This window comes from Podarcis raffonei, chromosome 10 (genome assembly GCF_027172205.1).
Source record: "Podarcis raffonei isolate rPodRaf1 chromosome 10, rPodRaf1.pri, whole genome shotgun sequence".
In the NCBI taxonomy this organism is placed as follows: domain Eukaryota; kingdom Metazoa; phylum Chordata; class Lepidosauria; order Squamata; family Lacertidae; genus Podarcis; species Podarcis raffonei.
The window spans coordinates 67457930-67485499 of NC_070611.1; the positions used below are offsets into that span (position 1 = coordinate 67457930).

Sequence of the window (27570 nt, forward strand, 5' to 3'; positions counted from 1 at the left end):
AGTTGACAGCACCCTACCTAAGAACCACCAACTCCAGTTACAGCTGCTATTGTGTACAACTTGCTGGTTTCCCAAAGGCATCTGGTCAGCCACTGTGAGAACAGGATGTAGGCTCATTTTATGTGTTTCACCTGGGTTTCCCAAACTTGAGTCTCCAGCTGTTTTTGGACTCCAACTCCCATCATCCCTAGCTAGCAGGACCAGTGGTCAGGGATGATGGGAACTGTAGTCCAAAAACAGCTGGAGAAGCCCAAGTTTGGGGAACCCTGCAAGGATGAGGAAGACTGTGCTCTCTCAGCCTGGGAAAAAACATGGACAAGAAGGTAGGTGAATGCTTCCCATCTGAGCGTCCTGGAGAAATTAAAGGCACAGACATAAATTCTGGGCGAGGAAGCTGGTAAGGCAGGCTTGCTTCCAAGAGAAACCGAACAGCATGTTCGACAATCCTGTTTTAATTATTACATTGATCTCTTATTTGACCTAGATAAACAGAAGCAAAGCAACCTCCTTAGATGCAGCCTAGATCTGCCTCTTCTTTGATGCAATCCTGCCCTCCACCCAGTTATAACAGCGCTTATGAATATTAGCAGGTGATTCAATTTCCTCTTATGACAAGCTTGCCCCTGTCTGCAAAGGACTCTTTCAGCCAAATGAGTCAATTTGTGGGTGCTTTCAGTTGGGTAAACCATCATTCCCAGACAGACTAATCTACCTGTTCAACGAAGGTATGTCTTTCCACAAACAGCAGCTATGCCCAGGTTGCATTTTGGGAAGCTGGGTTCTGAAGGATCACTGCTGCAGTTACTTAGCCAGATGGTCGCTGAACCCAGAATCCCCAGCCCCTCAGCTGTTTGCTTTCTGCCAAAGAAACCATTCATAAAACCACACCTGATTTCTCAAGCCAGATAAAGGAGTTCAACTTTGCTGGAGACACCATGCTCTAATCAGAAAACCATCCTTCTAATCCAAGGTTAGGCCCTTAGAACTGGGCACAAGCTAACAAAATGAATTTCAATAGGGACAAAGGTATAATTCTGCACTTAGGCAAGAAGGACCAGATACACAAATATATGATGGGGGACACCTGGCTTACTAGCAGTACATGTGAAAAGGATCTAGGTGTCTTGGTGGACCACAAGCTTAACATGAGTCAACAGTGTGATGCAGCAGCAAAAAAAGCTAATGCTATTCTAGGCTGCCTCAACAGAAGTATAGTGTCCAGATCTAGGGAAGTCATAGTCCCACTCTATTCTGCCTTGGTCAGACCACACATGCAATACTGTGTCCAATTCTAAGCACCACAATTACAGAAGGATGTTGACAAGCTGGAACGTGTGCAGATGAGGGCAACCAAGATGATCAAGGGTCTGGAAACTAAACCTTACGAAGAATGCTTAAAGGAGCTGTGTATGGTTAGCCTGGCAAACAGGAGACTGAGAGGAGATACAATAGCCATCTTCAAATATCTTAAGGGCTGTCACTTAGATTATCATTTATTTTTGGACCCCACTTTTCCCCAAGGCGCTCAGGTTCTCAAATCTCCCCAATTTTATTCTCACAACTGCCTTGTGAGGTAGGTTGAGTTGAGTGCTTTGGGGTCACCTAGAGAGCTTCATGAGGATTTAAACCCGGTCGTCCTCCCAGTCCTAGTCTGACTTACATTCTTAAATCAGCAGTGCAGAATTGTTCTTTTGTTGAGGGACACACTCCCTGGATCGGAATTTGTCAGGGGCTGAATGGCAGTGGCACCATCTCTTTCTCCTGCCACCTTTCTCTCTCTCTCTCTCCCCCCTGCCACCCCTTCATTCTTCCCTTCTCCTGTCACCCCCTTCTCTGTTTCCATCTCTCTCCTTTCTGCCTCTTTCCCTCACACCTGAAACTAGGCTGAGTTTCCTTGGGCTTACAGACTGCGAGCTACTATACCACACTGTCTCTCAGAGGAGGGGACAGGTGAGCCAAGCTGCAGTAGCTCCCTGTATCCAGGGCTTTTGAAAGAGACAGCATGATTTCCCAGAATGCACACTGGCTACCCTACTGCATCATCCCCGTTCTACTTGTACTCTACAAAATTATCCCCATTTTACAGAGGAAGAACTGAGGCAGAGCAAGCAAGGGAGCCAGGGGTGTGGTGGTGGCGAAGCCATCATGATTGGAATGTTTGCATTTTGGCCTCATGGCAGTCTGTGTGGACATGGCCTCTGTTGCGGGTTAGAACACCTCCTGGAATTTGTTTGGGACAAATGTACAGTTCTGCACTTAAGGGACAGAAGTATAGATTCCCTGGCTATCTCCAGCAGAACTCCCCACTGCTGTCTGCGGAGTGCTGCAGAGCTACTTTTCAGAAATGGAAAAGTACTGGGTGCATAAAGAGAGGAGGGTTGTCCTTGAGTTGAGGTTTCCTAGCGCACACAGAGGTGTCAAAACAAATGCACGGATGCCCGTTTCCTTGAGAGTAAAAATCAGACCATGCAGTTCCAAAGAACAAACTGGGTTCAGCCCAACACATTTTGCCGCCTGAGGCTGAGAACCATTTTCCCACCACCTCCCAATACAGTGGTATCTTGGGTTACATACGCTTCTGGTTACATACGCTTCAGGTTACAGACTCCGCTAACCCAGAAATAGTACCTCGGGTTAAGAACTTTGCTTCAGGATGAGAACAAATCATGCTCCAGCGGTGCGGCAGCAGCGGGAGGCGCCATTAGCTAAAGTGGTGCTTCAGGTTAAAAACAGTGTCAGGTTAAGAACGGACCTCTGGAACGAATTAAGTACTTAACCCGAGGTACCACTGTATACATTAAGCGGAGTGGAGAGGCAGTAGAGTCTTATTTCAACAGTGGCAACAGGATCGTAGCAGGCTACATTGGTGATGGGGTGTTGCATATAGCCCTGAACTCCAACAGAGGGGGATGGCCAAGGAACCAAGACCATTAGGCTCATCTAGAACAGTATTGTCTACACAGGTCAGCAGTGGCTCTCCAGGGTTCTAGAGCACAAACTCTTCCAAGCCCTACGTGGAAATGCTGGGGACCCTCTTCACCCAAAACTCTATAATCCCTCACACCTGACCAACAACAGAACCGGCCTACTGAGTTTTCTGTACTTGGAACCACCAGAATATTTTTAGAGGCACCTCTCGTTTTCAAGGCTTGCCAACCGCAGACAATTAAACCCATCCCAACCCCTGAATATAATAGGTGCTCCTCATTTCAGGATACCGCCATTCCACAGCATTCCAGACAACAAAAGCCTGCTAAGATGGAGTCACTCACGTTGCCGGGGGGGGGAGGAAACGCATCACTGAAAACAGGGGACAAATCAGGACACAGATTTGCATATGTGCAGACGCTCATTAACAAACAACAAGTGTACTCATCATCGAACCACAATGCGTCTCACGATAGTTGGGTAAGAATGGAACCACAGATCAGGTAGTCTGTCACCTGTCCAGGTACTAACTAGGGCTGGGTGATATATCGATATATTGTGCAAAACCAGTTTGACGTCCGTATCACAGAATCACAGAATTGGTGGGGGGGCCGACCCTGAGGATCAACTAGTCCAAAATGCAAGAATATGCAGCTGTCCCATTATCAGCACCACGTTCTAACCAACTGAGCTATCCAGGATGCTGCAATATCAGTTTCATAGTTTTTGAGCTGGCTACATATCTCAAATCGTGATGTGTGTGTCTGCGCACTATGCAAAAATCACAATGTGGGGAAAACCGTGAAGCCAGCCAATGCCACTACTTAGCTCAATCTTTATTTCTGCCATCATGATACATCAGTATATCGCGATGTTTAGATATGTCACGACGTGGAAAACCAGATATCGCCCAGTCCTAGTACTAACTGCTGATGGGCAGTTCCTGCTGCCCCCTCTTTAAACCAACGGGACAGCCCTTCCGAAACAGAGGACTCACTCCAAGCAAGGTCTGCCTTCTAATGGAGAATTGTTCTCTGCAAAGTAGGGTGCATGGCTACCCAGACATCTAGGCATCTTCTTTCTTTGGCCCCAGTGGAGGCCAAATCCCATCAGGATTCGTGAAGCAGAAGGAGGCCCTGTACTAGTTAAAACCAGAGCCAGTGACAGGCAGAACCAACTGATTCTACAGTCATACCTCAAGTTACGTTTGCTTCATGTTACGTTTTTTCAGGTTGCGTCCCACGGTGACCCAGAAGTACCAAAAACAAACAAACAAACAAATTTCTTTCCAGTAGCACCTTAAAGACCAACTAAGTTAGTTCTTGGTATGAGCTTTCGTGTGCATGCCAAGAACTAACTTAGTTGGTCTTTAAGGTGCTACTGGAAAGAAATTTGTTTGTTTGTTTGTTTTGAGTATGGCAGACCAACACGGCTACCTTTCTGTAACCAGAAGTACCAGAAAGGGTTACTTCCAGGTTTCGCCGCTCGCGTATGCGCAGTAGCGCTAAATCACGCTTCGCGCATGCGCACAAGCACCAAATCGCATCATGCACCTGTGCAGATATGGTGCTTCAGGTTGCGGGCTTTTCACGTTGCGAATGGGCCTCCGGAACGGATCCCGTTCGCAACCAGAGGTACCACTGTACTTTTGTCCCCATGTTCCTGTTCACTGAGTTTTGCAAAGGCAACATGGAGACAAAGGAGGAGGAATCTGATGGTCAATGTCATCCTCCCCCAAACTGGCTGCAGCGATGGAGGCAAAAAAGTGAAAGCAGACCGAGAGCAGTGTCTGGTCTGCTCTAATAAAGCAGACTCCATTGTGCAAGCTGACACACAAACGTTTTAGCCCATGGAGCTTGCAATTTTCACCACCACTCGCCAGGCCGACAAACGCTTCATCTCCTTTGCACCTCTGCACTTCAGACTGCTGTTAAACACGCAAGCAGGAAACTCAGGGCAGAGGGAAAAGCAGAAGTCTGAACCACAATTCATCACCTCTGGCAGATTCCACATCCCAATAAAATGCCAGAAGGTCGCCTAACCGCCAGCAGACGCCGCATCCACACAGACTGCCATGAGGCCAAAATGCAAACATTCCAATCACGATGGCTTCGCCACCACCACACCCCTGGCTTCCTTGCTTGCTCTGCCTCAGTTCTTCCTCTGTAAAATGGAAATAATTTGGTAGAGTACAAGTAGGACAGGAATGGTGCCGTAGGGCTCCCCGTGTGCATTCTGGGAAACAATCCTGTCTCTTTCAAAAGGTCTGGATATAGGAAGCTGCCGGATATGGAAAACTCATCTCACTCTTCGTCTAAGAGACAGTGTGGTGTAGTAGTTAGCGTGGGATGGGCAGTCTGTAGCCTGAGAAAACACAACCTAGTTTTAAGTGGGAGTGAATTAAGCAGAAAGGAGTGTGGCAGAAGGGGTGGGGGAGAAATAGAGAAGGGGGTGGCAGGGGAGAGAGAGAGAGATAGAAGGTTCCCAGCCCACCACAGCCATGTAGCCCCTGACAGACCCTCAACAGAATTCCTGATTTATAGTGTGAGTCAGATTAGGACTGGAGGGGAGAAACCAGGTTTAAAACCTCATGAAGTTCTCTGGGTGACCCCAAACTACTACTTACCGCTCAGCCCAACCTACCTCACAGGGCAGCTGTGAGAATATAATTGGGGAGGTTTGAGAACTTGAGCTTCACAGAGAAAAGTAGGGTCCAAATGTAATTAATGAGAATCCCCTCCACTCCCCCCTTATTGCAGCGGACTACCATGAAAAGCCTTAGCATTGATTTGGTGCTTAATGCTCATCCAAGCTGTCTCAGGTATATTATCTTAGGAACAGCCGCAGACCTGGGTCTGTGAGCAAGTCCCCCGTTCAAATCTCACCCTAATCCTCAACTTCCCTAAAGCAAGAAACAGGCAGTCATTCCTTTTGTGGTTTTTTTCCTGAATAAAAGTTAAAACTGATGCCTAATGCCTACACTCATCCCATTTTTTAATTTTTATTTTGGCTTCTCTGGTGAACACAATTTGCAGGGTTTGCCTGTTTTTTATTTTTGACAGTGCTTTATGTTTCATATTTAGTGAGACCACGGCACAGAAATGTTTTCTGTAAATCAATAAGCAATGGTCCCACCTTGCAAGGTTATTGTAAACACTACTCAGACAAAGCGCACGATAACTGAAGCACTCGAGAATGCAAAATGTGGTCAGCGTTTGTTCTCAGATTGCCCCAGAAGAGAAGCAGCCTTGGGCTCTTTGATGTCGGAGGATAGGAGAAATGGCGGTTAGAGAGACACAGCAATGATAAGGCAATCATTTGAAGCCAGCTGCCCTATCTGAGTCTGTCTGATCCGCAACCAGAAAGGTGTCTGTCACCTGCTTGCAGTTTCCTCTTTGGTTCCTTTTCCTGGTCCGTGTTAGGCACAGCACCAGAAAGTCACAACAAAGCTAGAACAACAGCAGAAACCAAGAAGGCAGGGCACCTCTCCTGATCCTCTCCATCACCATCTCGCCTGGGCCTCCTTCCTTTCCCATCTCTGGACCTTCACCTCCACTCAGCCAGAGATCCAAACTCAGCCCAGCTCTCTGCAACACAACAATGTTATGTCTGGCTTTCGGGTTGTTTGGGAACTTTTGCAACGAAGGCGGAAAAGAGCTAGGCCTTTAAAAAATAAGAAGTATGATTCCATACTACAAGCTTTTTCCAAAGTCTTGCAGAAGGCGCAGTCCAGACTCGGCATGCCTAGGGTTGCCACCTTCTTTTCTGACAGAGCTCCTGCGCTTTTAGCAATCGGGTGTCGTGGCAGATAATTTTTTGAACAGAAGATGCTTCTTCCCTAGCTCACTGCCCAGAAAAGTTTCAGCTGCTAAGTGCCTGCGCGTTCAAAACACAGGAATCCCAACTAAGGAGAAAGTTGGCGACCTCAACAAGATTCAGCCCTGCCCTCTAAGGTGAAAATATCTCCAGGAGCAGGACTGGAGATTTTGAGAATGGGAAGACCTGAAAGACCTACTTTGTGTCTTACGCTAGAGTGCCAAGGTCCATGAATCAGAGGCAGGTGCAAAGACACACACTTAAATTTAAGGAATTGGGTGCCCCAGAGCTCATTCTGAGCTTGGGAATCTGTTTGCACAGTCCTTTCATGCAGGTATCTGCCAAGGCCCTTTGCACAGGTGGGGAGGCTAATATTGACCTCCTCACCCTGCTTTTGTTCCTCCTTGCCATTTCTACCTGCTTTTTCAGACACAGATGGAAAGAACATAGGGACACAGGAAGGTGCCCTGCACAGAGTCAGACCATTGGTTCATCTTGCTCAGTATTTGCCCTCCTCCTGGGATAGCTCAGTCGGTAGAGCATGAAACCTTTAATCTCAGGGTTCTGGGTTCGAGTCTCACACTGGGCAAAAAATTCCTGCATTGCAGGGGGTTGGACTAGATGGTCCTCATGGACCCTTCCAATTCTACAATTCTATTATTCTATTTTCCGCACTGACTAGCACTGACCTATCTCTCCAGGATTTCAGACAATTGTCCCTCCAAGCTCTACCTGGAGATGCCTAGGACTGAACCTCCTTCATGCAAGGTCTGCTACTGAGCTAAGACCCTTTCCTAACATCATCAAAAAAGAAGAAGCTATTGCTACATTAGAGGCATTGTGGGAAACTTCAGCCGTGGCTCCCAGACAGAGCTGTTTGCTGCTGCCGCCGCCGCCGCCAGACTGAAGCAAGCCCACTGACATAGGATGAGCCCCCACTCATCCTGGCTCTGCAGATCTAAACCTACCTTCAGCCTGCTCAGTGGGCAGTTTGGTGGCTAGATGGACCAGTGATAGAATACGGAATATAATAAGGCAGTTCCATATATCTTAGCATCCTTCTGCACGGAAACAGAGGAAGTTACCTTGAGTCCATCTATCACTGTATGATCCACACTGAGTGGCAGTGGCTTGGTGGGGTCTTGCATAGGGGACATTCCTAGCCCTACCTGGAGATGATGCTAAGAATTCGAACCTGGAACCCTTCACATGCAACCTGGATGCTCTACCATGGAGCTACAGGCCTTGTCCATCACCAAGGACCTAAGAAGACCCAGTGGAGCAAGCAAAAGACCTGGGTAGTCTACAACAATAGCCAATGGGAAGCCAACACACATACACACACACCTCATTTGTAGCATCCAAAGCACCCTGATCTTAAACCCTTCCACTTGGCAAAAAATCCCACTGGTTCCCATAGCACTACTTCCCAAGTGTGTTCAGCACTGGAGACTCACAGCCAAGGCCACTCCGTGTCTGTGTGGGTCCCTGGGCAAAAAAGAGAAGATAAGAAAGGGAGCCATCTCAACTCATCATGTGCAGCCTGCACATTCCCTGCACACTCAGTACAACACAACAGGGAGACCAGACTGTTCTAACTCCTGTGGTCCTTCGCCCACCTTCTCACTGGTCTCCTAAGGACTAGAAGAGGGTGGGTTAGACCTTACACCCAGGATCTCAGCTCAGTAGGCCCTGGAAACATCATCCATGGGACACAGGAGCATAAGAAGCTGCCTCAGTATTATCTGCACTGAATGGCAGTGACTCTCAAGCCTTACCTGGGACCTTCGGAATGCTCTACCCCTGAACTATGGCCCTTACCCATAATAACCCCAGAAAGGCAGCTGTCTTATACTGGATCAGACCATCAGTTCATCCAACTCAACGGCTTCTACACTGATCAGCTCTCCAGGGGTTTCAAGGAGGCAGGATGCTCCCAGCCCTACCTGCCAGGGATTGAACCTGGAGCCTTCTGCAAGCAAAGCAGGTGCTCTGTGGCCCTGCCCTGGACCACGATGACATGGATAGCTCAGTTGGTAGAGCATGCGACTCTTAATCTTGGCATCGTGGGTTTGAGCCCCACGTCGGGCAAAAAACTCCTGCGCTGCATGGGGTTGGACTAGATGATTGTGGTGGTCCTTTCCAACTCTGCAGTTCTGTGAGTCTACCCATGATGGCCGTGATTGTAGTAGCAGTGGAGAAATCCTCTTCTCTCCCTTTTCTGCCTGACATGGCAGTTGTTAAAGGTGCAGAGGTCTGCTGCTAGAAGTCGGAAAGGCAGGAGAACTGAGTTTCCTTCTCTTCTGCTTTCTTTCTTTCTTTCTTTCTTTCTTTCTTTCTCTCTCTCTCTCTCTCTCTCTCTCTCTCTCTCTCTCTCTCTCATACAAACACACACCCAGTCTGCTTGCATATACAGAAAGAGGCAGTTCTACATTTACTTCTTTCTTTCTTTTTGTCACTGTTAACCGCATCCGGACTCTATTAAAGTTCCTGGCGCTGGATAAACAATGTAACTGTCGCGTGCAGCCGTCTGAAAATAATTGGATTAGCTAAAACATATCAGCTAAATAGAGACAGTCCCTGCTCAGACAGTCAGAGTAAATGTCACCCTGGAAAAACCCTGAAAACTGATCTGACTCACACTGGACAACATCTACTTGTAGGAGTCTCAATGAGGAAAGGAAGAACGTGGGGGGAGGAATAGGGGAAAGGTGAGGGAGCGACTTATTTTGATCTTTGTTTAATATGCAAACTGCCTGGAACCTAAAGGCATTCATTCCGAGACCAGCCCCACTGATTTCGGTGCATATTTCCAAGATTTTAGTACAAAGATGGAGGGCAGGGGAGGAATCACAAAACAGAAGTTAGTGTTGCCAAGTGTCCTGCTCTTCTGCACTTAACAGCAGCTTGATCTACTGGTCTAGCTTTTCACAGCAGGGAGATAAACATGGTGATCAGCTAGCAGCTGCAGATCCAAGCTTCTTGTTGAAAGCACAATGGCAGTGGGTGGTTAAAAGGTTGACAGGCCTGGATTCTGAACACAGTGCAACGTAAGGATGTCCACACAAAAATCAACAGACTTGAAGCTGAGGTCCCACTCACACTTATTAAAGAGTAACTGACTCCTGAACAAGGATGCTCAGGACTGCACCAAAAAAAACTGCATATAATTCTGCTGTGGATCATGGCCATTTACTTGCAAGCAAGTCCCAAAGGCCTGCTAAAATACACTTTCTAGAAATTGTGCTGAGCACTACTGCCTCCCTGGGCGAATTTGCTTTCTTTCACTATATAGCCTATGGATTATGAAATATTTTGGAGACAGACCCAGATCAGGCAGTCTAAACAAAACTTCCCTCTTTTCTTAGGTAGTTCCCCTTCTCCCCCTCCCACCCCCAACAGAAAGAAAAAAAAGAAACCAACTTAAAATAAACTCGCTCCTAGGATCTGGGAAAAGAATTGGGGGAAGTGCAGAGAGAGACTTTTGAGTGGGGAAAGTGAACACAGTCCTATCCAGTTTTTTTCTCTGCATAAGGAAGTCACTGAACCAATAAATAACATTTCCGGAACACATTAGGTTTTTGTGGTCCCCCAACAACACCACACACACACACACACACACATTCTCTCTCTGTGCATGTAAAAACCAGCTTTCCAGAAATGTTCAAATTAGCAGCAGGTAGCTTCAAGTGAATTAAAATGAGTTTCTAAGTTTAGCAAGCAGGTTGGGAATGAGGCTTACACAGGAGCAAGAGGAATGAATGAATCGTGCATTCTGGTTTTGCGTGTCTGCTAACAAAGAAAAGAGTCCTTGGGGGAAAAACAGCAGAGGAAAAGCGAACCGCCTGGTTTACACATATGCTAAATGGGAGTTTGTTAATTTACGGTTTATTAAGCCATGTCTTAGCGTTACACGTGAATCCTGCTCAGCAGCTTAACCATGGTTTGTTTACTGGTAAGAAACCACAATCTGAGGCCATGGTTTATTGTAGGCTTTTGAACCATGGTGGATTCCATGTAAAACCACTAGCCTTCCTTAACTTCGGTTTGTTTTATCTCCCCCACTCTCACCACACTGCAAAGGCATGAGGCAGGAACAGCAGCTGGAAAACAAAACAAACTTCGAAGAAGCAAGCCATGGTTTGTTTGTGGGGAGAACTCATGGTTTATTTGTGCTTTTATCTCATGTTTTTATCTTGTGAACCACCCTGAGATCTTTTGGTGAAGGCTGGTATATAAATCAAATAAATAAATAAAATAAGTTAACCTATGGTTTGTTCATCCATGGCTTAAACCATGGCTTAGAATCATGTGTCAGAGTTCCACCTGGCGTGTCAATTTCAGCTAAAACACCCAAAGTAATTGCTGTTTTAATCAGTAAGTGGATTAGGGCTGCTGGACAAATGCACAATTAGACTCTTACAGATTGCCAACTGACTGGAAAAATACACTGGCCTGGTTTGCTCTTGTGCCTTTGCCAACCATTTAAAACCATTCACAATAGTGGATAAACATGAGCCTCTCCTAATATCTACTGCAGCTAAACGGGGTCAGCTACCGAGCCAAGCTAAAAAGTTGGCAAGCATATTGAATGTAACAAGGATGGGAAACTTGTGGCTTGCCAGATGTTGCTGAACTCCAGCTCCCGTCAGCCCCAGCCACCATACCCAACGGTCAGGGATAATGGGAGTTGTAGTCTAACAACATCTCAAAGTTCCCCATCCCCGGTATCTATTCCACATTCTCTCTCTCAAGTTTCACTGTCATATCTGTTTCACTGAATGTTCACAGCGCAGGAACGCCCAGCCAAAAAGTGTGTATATGTGGCTGAACAGCCATTTGTGGAGGTGTGAAAATGGAGTCCATTAGATAGGAGTGAAATCTCTGCATTAAATGGGTGCATTGATCCTTAATCACCCATCAGAGTGGGGTGATGTCCTATGCCATGGGTAGGCAAACTAAAGGCCCAGGGGCCGGATCCAGTCCCATTGCCTTCTAAATCCGGCCTACGGACGGTCCAGGAATCAGCATGTTTTTACATGAGTAGAATGTGTCCTTTTATTTAAAATGCATCTCTGGGTAATTTGTGGGGCCTGCCTGGTGTTTTTACACGAGCAGAATGTGTGCTTCTATTTAAAACGCATCTCTGGGTTATTTGTGGGGCATAGGAATTCGTTCATATTTTTTCCCCAAAATATAGTCCAGTCCCCCACAAGGTCTGAGGGACAGTGGACCGGCCCCCTGCTGAAAAAGTTTGCTGGCCCCTGTCCTATGCTATATTTGTCTCTAGAGAATTTGGGATTAGCCCCCTCCCATGAACATCAGTTGAATGTGTGAGGCTGGAAGTGATGTTTCAGCTTAAATCTGATTCAACTCTTTGCTCCTCTCTCCCACGAGGCAAAAATCAAATAGGAAGGGAAAGGACTGACCTGTAGAGTATGGAAAACATTTTTAATCACTACCACCTTGTACAAATCTTTCTGAACCTAGGAGTGGGGTGGTATGAGTGAGTGAGTTTTAGCACATGTGATAATATGGAGAAAGCTGAGTCACCTATCCAACATGTTTATTCAGACATAGACCCAATTAATTTCATGCAACTCCAAAGCAATGCAATTGTAAGAACTTTGTCTCAGACGAACATTTCGTCAAAATCAATTTGCTTCACCAGCTCCCTAAAGAAACACGCTCAAAATAGGGTATATAAAATCTGGGGCAACTCATGTCAAATGAAGGAAACTGGCTTTTCAATCAATTTCAGCAAGAATTCCAAGTGCACTTACTCAGAAGTAAGTTCTATTGAAATCAATAGGAGCTACATTTCAGTAAGCGTTAACAGCCCTTTGCTGTGGGAGGGGGAGAGAATCTAATCCACTTTATATTCAGAAAAAATAACAACTGGAGGAAGAAAAGGAAGTCGAAATTGACATAATGTGGTTAAACCAGCATAGTTTGGTTTAACCATTTTGCAAACGGTGAAATTGGGATCCCTTGCCAAAGAGAGTTGTGTCTCTAAATGCCAGAGGAACCGATATAAAATCAAATATCTCTGTGTATAAAACAGAGAAAGTGCATAAACCCTGCAAATATCAAAAATTAGTAGGCCTGCTGGGTTTTCTGGAAACACGTTCAGGATTCCCTCTTCTGGTAAATGATCCCCATTAAAAATCAATTGAGTTTCTCATGTGCAAATGGACAGAGTGAATAGTGAATAGCCTGGGAGAACCTGGGGCTCTTGTCACATTGTTGAAGCTAACCCACCCCACCTTTGGTCAAGCCCTGACTGGGAGACCAGCAGGAAACCCACCTTAGCTTGTTCTGATCTTTCTAAAGGAAGAGCAAAATTATAGCAACTGTTATGGAATGCAACAGTGTTTTAGGAAGAAAGGTTCTGTGGTATCTGCTTGATCCCTTTGTTGACCTTTGCATTGCCAGAGTTTGCTTTCTGCTTATAATGATCCTCGGCTTCTTTTTAAAAATAAAACAAGAGTTGGCTTCTAACTGGTCATCCATTTAGCACCTTTCCTGCACTGGAAGCTCTTTGGTCTGAATTTGCAGCTGAAAACCCATACAACCCCCCTTCTCCCCATATGATTATTCCTCCCAGTCCTTAACCTTTGCTCATTTTTTAATTTAAAAAAGCTAGATGAACCTGAAACAGAAGCATTTTAAGAATCCGTCAAGGACCCTACCTGTGCTGGAACGTGCTTTTGGTCTGGATTTGCACCCGAAACCGGTCGGCGATCCCCCCAGCAGGCTGCTGGGAGGGAAAAGTCCAGAGCCGTATTCAGGGACGTAGGAAGGGTAAGTGGAGATGGGGTGATGAGCTGAGGAAGAGGCCCCTCCTAATGAGGCCATGCTGCTCCGGGAATGAGAAGACTCCAGCTTCATGGTTTCAGCCAGAGACACCTGGTACTTAATGCACTCTTTTTCCTCTTGCCGGCTGGACCCAGTGGAGCCTGGGGTGGAGATGGAGGGGTCCGGGGAGACATCTTTGGGAGGGGTCGGCGGGAAGGTGAAGAGGTGTGGGCTGGAGTGGCCCGCAGACAAAGTGGAGGAGGACGCCGGAGGGTAGACGGAGAGAGGTCCAGGCGAGCTGTGGTGGATGGGGGTCTTGGAGAAGGGGCTGAGGTTCCATGGGGCGGTGCTGTGGTGGCTTCCCAAAGCCTTGCTCCCATCCAGCCAAGGGAGAGAACCATGCAGCAATGGCGGGCGGCACACCTGACCACCTGCTAGGACAGAAAGACAAAAGCAGATCCCCATTAGCCAACGTCTCCCCAAAGGAGGTAGGGTGGTGGGACAGCTTAGGGACCCGTGAGTCAGATGGGCTCAGCTGCAACAGAGTCGGGCCAATAGTCCATCTAGCTGGGAGTCATTTTGGACTCACAGCTGTCCATGGAGGCGCAGGTCCATTCTGTATCCAGGGTGGCTGTCTACCAGCTCCATCTGGTACACAGGCTGAGACCCTACCTGCCCGCAGACTGTCTCGCCAGAGTGGTGCATGCTCTGGTTATCTCCCGCTTGGACTACTGCAATGCACTCTACATGGGGCTACCTTTGAAGGTGACCCAGAAACTTTAACTAATCCAGAATGCAGCAGCTAGCCTGGTGACTGGGGGCGGCTGCCGAGACCACATAACACCGGTCTTGAAAGACCTACATTGGCTCCCAGTACGTTTCCGAGCACAATTCAAAGTGTTGGTGCTGACCTTTAAAACCTTAAACGGTCTCGGCCCCCATCGTTCTGCCCGGATGCTGAGGTCCAGCGCCAAGGGCCTTCTGGTGGTTCCCTCATTGCAAGAAGCCAAGTTACAGGGAACCAGGCAGAGGGCCTTCTCGGCAGTGGCGCCCGCCCTGTGGAACGCCCTCCCATCAGATGTCAAAGAGATAAACAACTACCTGACATTCAGAAGACATCTGAAGGCAGCCCTGTTCAGGGAAGTTTTTAATGTGTGACATTTTAGTGTATTTTTGGTCTTTGTTGGAAGCCACCCAGAGTGGCTGGGGAAACCCAGCCAGATGGGTGGGGTACAAATAATAAATAATTATTGTTATTGTTATTGTTAGCTCAGTATTTTCCATAGGCAGTGGCTCTCCAGGGTTTCAGGCCACGGATATTCCCAGGACTGGGCTGCCAGTGCTAGGAACTGAATCTGGGACCTTCTGCATGCAAAGGGGGTGCTCTCCCAGGGCTCCAGTCGAGAATGCCTTGAGTACAGATCTGCTGGCAACCCAAAACGGAAATCCCTCGATCGATTCGAGATTTGAGGTTCGCAGAGAGGAAGCGTTGGCTACCATGTGCAAAACAGAAGCGTTGCCACCCACCTTCTCAAACCCAAATGCCAACGCTTTGAGCGCAAGTCTAATCACACCCAAGCGCTTGAAAGCCTCTGCGTCCTGCCAGATCAGAGGAGGTAGCGTTTACTTAGCAGGAGCCGTGGAAATCCTGCTGTCCTATCTTGGGCAAATGTCTCTTTTGCCTCTATAGCTGGGATAGCCCTGCTCAGGATAAAAGTCTGAGATCAGAAGTGGAGAGGAATGGCGGTGGTACCAACCCAACTGACACTGCAGTTCAGTACAGGGCTACTCAGAAGTAAGTTCCAACAAGTTTAACAAATTAAGTGTGCATCAAATTGCCGCCTCTCTCCAGGGCGGTCTCCGATAGGTCTACTTTGGAGCAAATGTGATGGGGGATTGTGCCTTGTCTCCAACATGACTCATGCTCAGAATAGGCCCATCGACATCAATGGACGTGACTAACTTAAGTCTATTAATCTGAGTGGGTCTTCTCTGAGTAGAACCCATTTGGGTCCTGTGCTGTGTTCGCACTCAACCCCTTCAGCTGTTATTTTTAGAAGGCTATAATGTTGCTAAAATTAGGTGGTGGGACTAGTGGATTTCCATAGACGCTCCTCTACCTTTCCCCACATCACTGAGGGGATCATTATTCCCAACGCTAAATGATCTCTCTCAGTGTTTAGAGGTCGAGGGGAACATTTTTTCACTGAAGGGCCACATTCCCTCATAATACAAGCTTCTGAGGGCCACATGACAGTGGTGGACGAGGCTACAGAGGATAGAGCCTTTGTCCAACAGGCCATGCAAAAGCCAGAGGTTTTGAGACAGAGACACCTCTCTCCACCCAGGCACAAAAGGGCATTCTCAAGAGCTCAAAGCCACATCCCATGCAGTCAAAAGCATTCATGGAGAGTCAGAAGTGGTGCTGGTATGGACCAGTGAGGGATATGGACTGGGGAGAGCTCAACAGAGGTTTAGAGAGATCTAGAAGCTGCATTTGCCCTCCCTCCCCAGGCCTGAACATCCTCAGTTCTCATAAATAGGTTCCCACACGACATAATCCCAGATGGAGTGTTACCCCAGTATTGAAGCGAAAGACAGCAGCAGAGAATGGAGAAAGCAAGAGGCAAAAGTTTGAATTGCTACATAAAATTGATGCATTCAAGTTGCAAAGCATATTCCAACAACAATCTAATAGGTCAGGATACCAGATCTTTTGCCTTAAGAATATTTTGTTGGTATTATTAAAATACAGTGGGAAAATTACATAAACCTAATACTTGATTTTTTTTAATTTTTTTTTAAGCAGTCTGAGGTTTTCCTCCCCCTCTCCACGTTTTAAAAATTAATCTACTTACTTGGAAGCGAATTCTCAGTTGTAGTCAACAAACAGAATAGAGGCAGGTGTGTTAGAGTAAATATGTTTCAAGATGAAAAGGAAACAGACATCTATGTAGAAGGCAGGCTCATTTCAAACTGGTGGATTTTATCATCCATTACTGATTTTATGATGGCGTGTAAATTGAAATTAAATTCAACAAAGTGGTAATTGTTTTTCTCGGAAATGTGTGTTGGATTAGGTCAGGCCCAAAGACAAAACTCTCCAACACTCAGATCTCAAATTCAAGAGTTGGAAGTACAACTTTTTGGAATAAATGGGACTAACATCTACATCTTCAGGCTTGGGGTGTGTGTAGGTTTCTGACCCTAAACCCCACTTAAATCCTAAGGCTAAACATTGACAGGCAAGTACATTACACAGATTACCATGGAGCTTCAAATACTTCCAAGTAAAAAATGCTTAGGCTAGGCATAAACACACAACACATTCACCTCTGTATCTTAAATACAAGTTGATAATAGAATCGTAAAATTGTAGAGTTGGAAGGGACGCTCGGGTCATCTAGTCCAACACCTTAAAATTCTGGGGTTTAGTTCAGTGGAAGTTTCAATGGTGTTTAATGGTTTATTCACACCTGACATTTTTTTAAGTGTATGCCTAAAATGTAGCAGTGTAAGGAAAGGACCTTAAAGATGCCCTCCTCAGTAATGCGGCCAACTTCTCGACTGGACACTGTAGCTGTGCCTTTAACAGCAGGCTTTTGTTGCACAAGCATTAACAGGTGAGAATGCTGCCGTACCTCTCTACTGTGTCGGGCTGCCTTCTGCTCGAGGCAGAAGAGGAAGCCAGCTCACTTCCTTTCTGATCAGTTGGCAACCCTGCTGGGTCAGAAAGCCCAGGACCACAGGAGTAGGTAACATAACAGAGTTTGTACCATGTGAAAGGGCCCTTCCTTCCGTTTACCTGCGTGTTTGTGTGCTTCTTAAGAAGGTGAGAAGACAACGGTCTTATGCACGCTTCTCTAGAAGAATGTCGCGAACGTGGATAAAATGTACCAGGAGCTAAGTTGCCTGTGAACACGCGCACAGGCTCCAATTCGGTGTTTACACTCTCACATGGACTCTAAGGTAAAGTGTAACTGAGAACAATCATTCCTTTTTGGTGAATGATCCCATTCAGATTTCCTTCTCTCTCTTCGCAATGTTCCCCACTCACCCCCCTTGGACAAATCAATCCCTGCTAATGGGCCTTCCCCAATCAATCCTGCACGGCTTCTTGAACCAGGAGGCCACGTGAAATTGACAAAAACCCTTAACGAGGACTCCCCAGCTTTTGCAAGATAGCAGGGGGAACTTTGCACCAGCATCGGGCAGGAGGAATAATCACCCAGTTAGGCCAGAAGGATAGATTTAAGCCAGACTTCTTTCAGCTCCCTGCCTCTTGAAGCGTTGATTTTGCCTGCCCACACAGTACCTTTGTAATACATATGATTGTAATCATTAAATTTATATCCTGCACTTCTCCCCCAAAAGGAGCCCAGGGCACTTAAATCACGTTCACCAGAAAAATCAGCCCAACGCATTGGAGTTGGGACTTCAACAACCTGATCCTAAGCAGATCTACTCGGATGTAACACACCTCCGCTCAATCAGTCTTAGTTCCTGCTAAGTAAATGCTGGATAAGGCAGCCGTCCTATCACACTTTACTTGGGACCAAGCCCCATGGACTTCAGGGGGGTTTACTTTTGAGGAAACGTGTTTAGGATCATGCCTGCACCACACATAAATCAAGTTTCAAACCTGTGCCATACTTGGAAGGAAAAGTGGAGCAATCTTCAGAGAGCAAACGCTGCACATCTTTTTAAATGGGCTTTAAAAAGTCCTGGTTATTATTAAAATATCCTGTTTCGGACCTTGCAGCCTGCTTTCCAAGAAAGCCCTATGCAGTCCAAAATGCTGCATATTTACTCAGAAGTAAGTCCCACCAAATTACTCCTAGATAAACATGTATGGGTACCAGCAAACCTGGCCTGGTGTACGATTGCAAATACAAAATACCTGTGTTTCCACAGTTGCCTCCTTGTGCTCAACGGGGATTACTCCCAAGTAGACACATATGACATTAAGGCTTTCAGATTGCAACTAGCATCTTGTTGAAACCAATGAGAAACATTTTAAGTCAACCTGTGGCAGACTGGGTGGCAGTCCCCCTCCCACACACAAATTACCATGCTAAATCCAAGTACTTGGAAGTATTAAATCAAATTTAATAGGTTTACGATCGAAGCAAGAAAGGCAGTTTTCCAGTATGTCGTTCAGCGACACATGCCAAAAATTGACTGAAAATGTCTTTTTAAAAAATTATATTATTATTATGCAGAATTATTTGAGCAAGTTTTTCCTTTTCCTTTCTTCTTCACCCCCCCCCCCACAAGAAGGAAACCTCTGTCAGTCAGATATCTCCAAATTTTACTTTTTCCACAAGAATTTCTCATGGTAGCTGTTAAAAGTTTCCTGAGTCTGCCTGTGTTGGCTTTTGAACCAGAAAACTATCCAATGATCCAAATTGAGGCGGTTCTCCTTTTTACACTTCCTTTGAAAGGAGCCCTGTTCAACTCAAGGGGACTTACATCTGAGTAAACATGTACATGCTCAAGCTTAAAGCATTCACACAGAGAGAAAGAGGACATCCTTATTATATGTATTCCGAAGCAAGAAGGTCCCATTCAAATCAATGACTTCTACAGTTTCCCAAGTTAGGGTTTTAACAGGGTCTCTCCCCAATCCTAACCACATGCTAAGGTGCCTCTTAAATCCATGGGACTTCCTTGCAAGTAAATGTAACCAGGACATTTTCCACAGAGAGGAAAAATCAGACAGGCATTCATTCCTTCTTTTAAAAAATGAGTTCAGGTTGAGGATCTAAAAACACCTTACCTTTCATTTTAATTGACCAAGTTGCAATTGACTGGGGGGTTGAGCAGTCTACTCTAATGGGTAAACGGAGGGGGAATCTGCAACTTTTCAAGCCAGCTTTCTCCTGTTGCTGTTTAGTGATATTGCGAATTATTCGGAGAGTTCAAATATACAGAGACGATTCCGAGCGGATAGATAGATGCAGATTTTGCAAACACAACTACCTAAACTCTTGCTTTGTAACCAGACTTTGGGATGAAGAAATCAAAGTTCTGGAGCAAGCACTCTCCAGCCACCCAAGTTAAGCTAGGATCTTTGTTTTTAAACCCACTGGCGTCCCCTTGCCGGCCACGCAGCCAGAACTACGATCTTCCCAGGTTCGTTTTGGAAGTCAGTCCCAATTAAATCAAGGGTGAAGCAGCAACAAGCAAAACCCCTAAATTCTTTGGCTCTGAGTTTGCGGGGGTGGGCGGCTTGGATCTGTTTGCCCAAGAAGAGATAAACTAGGCAACTTTCACAAGAAAAACGAAATAGCCCTCGTAAGCTATTCTGCCGTGTGTGCATACTGTTGACGGTAGGGGCGAGGGTGTGTTTGAAAAGGGACTCATTTTTAAATCGAATGGGTATTTCGGAACAATGAAGACTCTTCTGAGGGTATGGAGAGAGATTTTCCTTCTAACCCAGTTTAGTCCTCAGGTGTGAAAACGCTCTTGGGCAAGCGGCGTCAGAGTCACTCAAATTCACGTTAGATCAAAGCGATTGTTTTGCAACTCGGAGGGGAAGGGTTAACGATATTTTGAAATGTCTTGTAAAGACTAACAGCGGGGCAAGGCAATTACTAATCAGGGATTAATATTGCTCATTCAGTTCCCCGGAGGCGGAGGAGGCCTTTTTCTTGCTCTTTAAAACATTTGGGGAAATTTAGTTCTCTTCCACCACCCCCAACTTTATTTCCCAATTTTTGGGCGAGGGAAACCAGAGAAGGGCTTGAAAAGCGAAAGCTAAATCTGCAGCTGGAAAAGTTTGGGGTTTATTATTTTTTTGGGGGGGATGAATATATCTCTGAGATATATATTCACAAATAACTCTTCTTCCTCACCCACCAATTTATCGAGCTCTCCTTAACTGCATAAATACATTCCTGCCTACTGCATCCATATTTCTTCACCCTTTTAAAAAATCATTCTAGAATAAAATTTCACAGAGAGAGAGAGTAAATTAAGCCTTTTAGAAAGACCAAACTAAGTGGGTGAGTTTGGGAGCCACGCAGAGCACCTCAGGGTGAATGCTAAAATCAAACAGGAATGAGCGCGACCCAGCCCAAAGTTAAATACTTTTAGTTGGCTTGGAGCAGATTGTTAAGCACACGGTTAAAGGCTGCCGTCCCTGAGAAATTAAAGGGACCTGCTCCTGGGGAAATAGGTAAGAGGCTCCGACTGCAGTGTTGAGTTGGAAGTAAGCTCCATCAAACTCAGTAGGCCTTACTTCTAAGTAGACAGGCACAGGCTCTTACCTGCTTCTCACTACTTTAATATATTTCTATTTCTATGTGTATATTAAAAAAAAACTTAAGAAACTTTTGACTGCCTGTGCTTTCTTCCCATCCCGCTTGAAGCGTTCTGTGTCACTCCGAAAACTGGCAGGCCACATTGTCAGACTTGGAAGGTCCTGACAAGGTGCTATTGTATTGCTTCTGTGAATATTCAGTACAGATTCATACATACTAATGGGACGAAGTCCCAGGGAGACAATCATATCACTTATTTTCCCTGACAGCTTTTAATTCTAACATCTCAGCCCGGAGGCTAAGTCATTACATCTCTCTCTTTTTTTTTTCCTCCCAGAGTTCTAGTTTAGAACGGTTCAAGTTTGTCTTTTCATCGCCCAACTGGGAAGGCTTTTTTTTCCCCCTTCTCTCTCTTTCCCAAGTGCTTTCATAATCACTGTCAAAAGGAGCCTGTTGTCTTTTGCGACGGCATCATTACAAGTAATATTAAAAACTAGAAATGACAGCCAAAGGATAATTTAAAAAACACGCGCGCGGGGACTTTCAAAGTGAGCGGGGGGGGGGCGGCTGAGTGGGGGAGCCGTGTGGGTTCCTAACTAGCCACAATTTCTGTAAGGACAAACTTCTGAAACATGCGGTCTTAAAGTCCTCAGTGAGGTCGGCTTCAGCTCACTTTACGTCCGAGTAAACGTAGTTGATGGGCTGTTTGTTTGTTTGTTTACACTGAAGCCTGTCTGCTCCGGATCGTGGTTCCGGATGTAATAATGAAGGCGAGGGATTAAAATAGCGGCAGGATCTAAAAGCTAGTCAAATATTTTCAAAGAGCAAAGATCTGCACACACACCCCACCTCCCAGCAGAAGGGACACGTTTACTCGGAAACAAGTGTGCAGTGGATTTACTCTTAGGTAAAAGAGCAGGGGACTGGCGCCTCTTAAAAGCCTGGGAATCCTGCGAAAATCAATGAGGATTCCAAAGTGCTTCAGTGTGGCTACTAGATAGCCCCTGCCTTTTGCCAAATGGGCCCTATCCACCACCCAGTTCCCAAGCTGCTTTTAACCCACAAACCTTACAACCTGTCCCCTAGGCCAACATTTACTCGCAAGTAAGCCTCGCGCTCAGTTCCGTGGGCCTCAGTCCCCTCCGCCCGAGCAAGCATCGGCATTCAGCCTGACGCTGCAAACCGAGCCATGTCTACTCGGAAGGAAGCGCCGCTAAGGGTTTTAGTGGGGCTTGCTCCCAGGTTAGCGGCTGCAACCGGGTTGCAGTTCAAATCGGATTTGCGCGTGCAAGCCGGTTCCGCGGAGGCCATTGGGACGTTTCTCCTCAAATAATAGGGATTCAGCACATCTTAGGACACGTGTACACGGGAGGAAGGAAATCCCAAGGGAAGCTGGCGCGACCGCAGCCTGTAACCTAGGGCGCGCGTATTGGGGAAGAAAATCCCGTTGAACCAGGAAAAAAAGGGAGAGTTTTGCTTCCCGAGTAATATTTTTAAAAGCATGCTACAGGATCGGGGCGACAGCACTTTCCACGCGGGGAGCGTGGCTGATTTACAAAGAGGCCCAGAGCTCATCCTCTTCCACCAGGACAAGGCCGAGCCTGAGCGAGAGACACAGACCTGGTATTTCCCAGAAACGATCCTCTCTCTTGTCAGTTGCTAATGGCTTTTGGGCTTGCATTAAATCAGCAGTTTAGAAGACCAAGCATGCAGAAAGAGCACACACAGAGAGAGCGCCAGCTTTTCTCTGTCTAGTTTCCGGGGCTCATCGCTGGCTGTCAAAATGTAGCAGTTGTTGGAGGGAAGGCAGAGAGAGAAAGCAAGCGAGAGGAGGGGAGAAGCGGGTCGGTCGCTCTCCCTGGGATCTGCTAGGATCCTGGCACTCACCGTGATGGGCCGGGGGGTAGCGCTGCACCGTCGCCCGAACCGAGTTGCTGTAATACGGAGATACGTGGTTGCCTTGCCCGTCGATGTTAAAAAGTACATCCACTTCCTCCGCCAGAGGATACTGCGTGGGATCCATGTAGGAATGGCCCAGTCCGGGGTGGTGGGAGTCCGGGTGCTGCCCGTTGAGGACGGCCGGGTGGTGGTGGCTTACCCACCGGGGCTGATCCGTGCTTACTTCCATCCTGTTCTCACGATCAGTGGCGGCTGGGTTTGGGTTGGTCGGTTGCAACAAAGGTTTTTTTCTGGCCTCTCTCTCTTCCCCCCTCTCTCTCTCTCACACACACCAGTGCAAAAAAAATAAAATCTTTTTTTCTTTTAATGGAGCGGGGGAAAGAGACACTGGGCTGGGGAAATCACTTTTTACAAATGCCAACACCTGAATTAATTAAACACACACACACAAAAAAAAAGTTCGTCAAAGTGAGTCGCCCGAAGGACTGGAGAGAGGGAGAGATTTGGAAAATGTCTAGGTGCAGGGAAAAGGTGTTGCTTAAATAACCGTCTCCCCCAAAATGGGTGGGGGTGGCTGGAGAGGGGGGGGCGGGAGAGCCTGCAAAGCAACGAGAGGCAAGAGGAGTTTTCCTCTCCTCGGAGAAAGCTTGCCTGCCTTGGGTCGATCACCTGTAATGGAAGGGGGGGAGACAAAAGGAGAGAGAGAAAGAGAGAAAGGAGGAGGGGGGAGAGAAAAAATTTGGTTTTAAAAACTTTTAAAACACTGGATTTATTTTTTCATTTACGCGCACAGAAAATGCGCCCCCCGCCCCAAAGAGATCTCTGCAAAAGTCCACCTCCTGTGCCTCTCTTATCTCCCCCTCCCCGCCTTTTCAAACAAGTCTTCGCGACTCACCTATCCGCCCAGCGAAGGCACCATCTCGCTTCTTTCTCTTTCGATCTCCGCAGCCTCGCGGGGAAATTGGCCACAGGGATCTCTGAGCGCTCAGCCTGCGCTGCCGCGCTGTGCTACCCTCTCGCCTCTCTCCCTCTCTCAGGTTTAAAAAGAAAGAAAGAAATACACCGATTCCCGCAAAGTCTCCTGTTTGGCCAATTTCACCTGCAGAAGCGGCGGTGAGAAGTTCGCTTTTGTTTTATTCTTGTATTGATTTTCTGGTTTGTTGAAGAGATTACTTTTCCCCTCTCCTCGCCTTCCTTTCCCCCTCTTTTTTTAGGTTGTTTTGGAGTGCGTTGGTCGGTGGGGGCTGCTTTTTGCGGCGGGGAGCATCTCTCCTCCTCTTCCTCCCCCCTTTCAAAAATCAGCAAACGTTGCCCCCCCCCAAAAAAAGAAAAAACTTGGCGGACGTTTTAAAATGCTATTTCTAAGAGCATGCTGAAGAAACGAGAAAGGGAGGAGAAACTACGGGGTGCGAGGAGCCCGAAAAGAAAGGAAGGAAGGAAGACAAGAAAGGAAGAAAAAAATGAATACAGAAACACCCTCGGAAAAGTTGCGCGAAAACAGCCAGGGAGAACTTGATCGGCTCAAATTGTCCTCCTCATTTCACTCCACCTCTCGCCTGCCCGCCTGCCCTCCCCCCTTCCTTCCTTCCTTCCTTCCCTCTCTCTCTCTCTTTTGCTTTTCTTTTTTTCTTTTTTTCTTTTTAAAGAGAAGGCATTATTTCTGAAAGAACCAGGATGGCGCCAGCCGGCTCAGTCTCCACAGACAGCTACGGCGAGACAGAACTTAAGGAGGTTCCAGTGTCATCAGCAGGGAGGGGGTGGAGTCTGTCCCTGAACGAGGAGGGACAGGGGGACGGGCAGGGAGGGGGGAAAGGAAGAAAGCGAACTAGGGCTGATCCCTTCCCCTCCTCTTCCTCCTCCCCCCCCCAAAAGAAAACACACCTCCCCTCCACCCACGCGTACCGGAGCCGGAAAGAAATAAACTCATTTTGAGGGCGAGGAAGAAAGACTTAACCATCTCAAGTTTGAGTTCCTATAAGTTGATGATTTTGGGGGTGGGGAGGAATCAGCCCTCTATTATTATTATTAATGGTTTTTATTTTATTGGATCATCCTTTCAGAGGAAGGACTGGGCACCATATAATGTAAGGACCCTGAACTGTTTATATTGTGATACGAGTTAGCCTCTATTTCTTAGCAAATGAAAGTGAGTGAATACGGGCGAATTTAGTACTTCGTGGGCTGTCCACACGCAAAACAAAGCGGGTGCGTGTGAGAGTTGATCAGCTCAAGCTAGCCCTAGCGTGCTTTGGCAAACGGAGAGGGGTAATATTTAAAATAATGGCTAGCTCGACTTTTGCAAGTAAGGAGTACACGTGTTTTCTTCCCCCGTTCGCGGTCTGCCGAGAATGAAACGGCAAGGGGTGAGCCTCTTTCAGGAGCACAAAACTGAGGAAATATCAATGTAATCCCTGGAGGATTACCTGAGTTTAGGATTCTTGCTTGCAGGTGAAAGGGAGCCACTGGGAGAAAGTATGAAAGTGGGGGAGTTAGGAGTGGATTTGATTTGTGGACTTCAGTTCTCAAAGCCATTAACTGCCCCATAATAATCCGGCATCGGTCCGAAGAGGCGAGGGCTGAGTCGTATGCGAGGCTTCGGCCCCTGAGCTCCTCCACGGGCCACTTGGCTTGCGAAAATGAAAGGGGCCGGAGGAGAAAGGAAGAGGTACCCTCGGAGCCAATCAGGACGCAGCAAGAGCCGTCTGCTGGCCAAAGGCGTCAGCGATTGGTTGCTCGCCTCGCGTTCGAACTTTTAACTACTCTCTCAACGTTCTCTCCATTGAGCCATTGCATCCCCTAGTGGTTCATTCAAACTCAAGAACCCGGAGGAGCTATTTTCGCCCTGAGCATTTATTTTGAAGGGTGGTGGTGGGGTTTTTGTTCTCTTTGAAAGCGCAACAAGTTGCATCGTCTTTCTTTCCGCTGCTCCCCCACCCCGGCTCCACCCGTCTTCTCTTGTCGCCCTTTCTCCCACTCGCGCAGACCTTGCAATACAATAAATTGGGTTGAATTGGGGGAAACTGTTGCTGGGAAGAATTAGACAAGTGTTTAAAATATGCGCAAGGGACCCGAATATTGGCTTTGTTTCTGAAATGCTAATAAATTGCATTTTTAAATATATATATAGAGAGAGAGAGAGAAAGAGCTCTGTTAATTGTGGTCATTGTCCCTGTACTGGACGTTGTTTGTTTGATTTTAATGTATAAAAAAAAAGTGTGTGTGTGGATAAGACACACACTGAGAGAGAGAGATCTCCTAATGCTGTACTGCAATCCCTTCGCAGGATCCACTACCCAGTTCAGCGAAAGCATTTGGTTTCACGAGTGTTAATGTAGGCCGAGAGTAAGCGTGCTTACTCACAGAGGGCAGCCCCACTTGAACTTAATGTGTTTTGCCTGTGCGTAAATGCGCAGAGGATGGTATATGGAAGTCTATGGAAGTTCCACCAAAGTTATTACTACATCAGTTTTAAGTTAAGTGTGCGGGGAGATGGTCCTAATGTTTCAGCTTAATTGGTTTGTGGATCGGGTTCAAGGATTTATTTTCCCTTTTTTTTTCTTTTTGCCTTCACTGACAGATTTGCATCTCCAGTCTGTTTTGATGATCAGAGATGTCTAGGAGTTGCTTGGGGCGTAATTTAACACTTTCCTAACCAAAAAAGGGGGGAATCCCTTCTTTGAGCGCAGCTACCAGTAATCCTCAGGCGCCGACAGGGCAGACCCAAATCTTCCCGACGCTCAGTCACTGACTCCGGATTGAGGCTACGATCCTATGCACCCTTGATAGCAACGAGTCCCCTTGAATACAGTGGGGCTTAACTTCGGAGTAAGAATCGCAATGGGTGGCATTCAACTAACTTTTACTCAGAGCCGACCCGTTTGATATTAACGGACCGAATTTAGGCGTGTTGATTAATTTCAATGGGTCTACTCCAGAGTAAAGCTTATAAGAATTTCCCCCCCCCACGGTTTGTAGATCGCAGCCGGGAAACATACAAATAATGCCCACTTTAAAATATAATTTTAAAAAACTTTAGAGCAAGCAGGAATCTGCGATTAGTGTCATTAAACATGTTTGTCGCCTGCCTAAAGACGACTTGAATTATTGTTGTTGTTTACCCATTCCGAAAGTAAGGGCCCAATTGTATATATGTCTCCTTTGCCAACTCTTCATGGCAGTTAAAAGAGCCTTAACATTTTTGCCTCATTCACAGTTGCGAGATTCCTGCACTGTGGAAAAAATCTGTCCAGACCATTTCATGTGAATCTCTAACTATAACTGACGCAGAAAGGTCGGCGGATGGGGTTATTTTTTTCTGGAGGAAGGGAGATACCTTCCCTTCAAAAAAAAAAATTTGACCCAGTGCTCTCCCGCGATTTAGACTGCGATTCTAACCCCTGGGGAGTAAATTCAGTTGAATTCAATAGGACATATCTGCCTGGTTAGGATTGCGTTTTTATTATTATTTTTAAAAACAGGAGTAATGAGGAAAAGAAAGAGTAAAAAGTCCCTAGCTGCAGGCGCAGAGGAATCTTGTCCCAACTAAATGATTAAATGAAAAGTATATAAGGTCGATTAATCGAAGGGCTTGCTTTCCTGTTTTTTGTTCATCCCCACTTGGTATTTGGAGGGGCGCACGAAGTGATCTTTCAACGCACACTCTTTTGGGACACTTAAAATATTAATTGTAATGGTTTTTTAAAAGGTAAGACGATTAAAAATGTTGAGCTTTGGTCACTTTTAAAAGTATTCCAGGCAAAATGTAAATGGCTCATCCCCGTGTCCTTATTCAGAAGGCTCGGTTTGTATTAGATAAAACAGGTAAAGAATAGTTTTGTTTGAAGAAGGTCCCAAGCTCCGTATA

General features: G+C 46.5%; 1 protein-coding gene across 9 annotated transcripts in view; it reads right to left on the reverse strand.

The window, feature by feature from the left end:
- GATA3 (GATA binding protein 3) overlaps positions 1-27570 on the reverse strand; it is a 76225-nt gene that overhangs the window by 33783 nt on the left and 14872 nt on the right. Inside the window, exons 1-3 of one of the 9 annotated variants that reach the window (XM_053405547.1) lie at positions 23602-24481; positions 22695-23375; positions 13437-13976 (exon numbers count right to left, since the gene is read on the reverse strand). In XM_053405547.1, coding sequence (XP_053261522.1) covers positions 13437-13976; positions 22695-22935 — 781 coding nt within the window. In that variant the 5' untranslated portion in view covers positions 22936-23375; positions 23602-24481. Of the gene's footprint in view, positions 1-13436; positions 13977-22694; positions 23376-23601; positions 24486-27570 lie in introns of those variants that run through there. The other 8 variants (XM_053405545.1, XM_053405541.1, XM_053405546.1 and 5 more) reach the window with 8 other exon arrangements.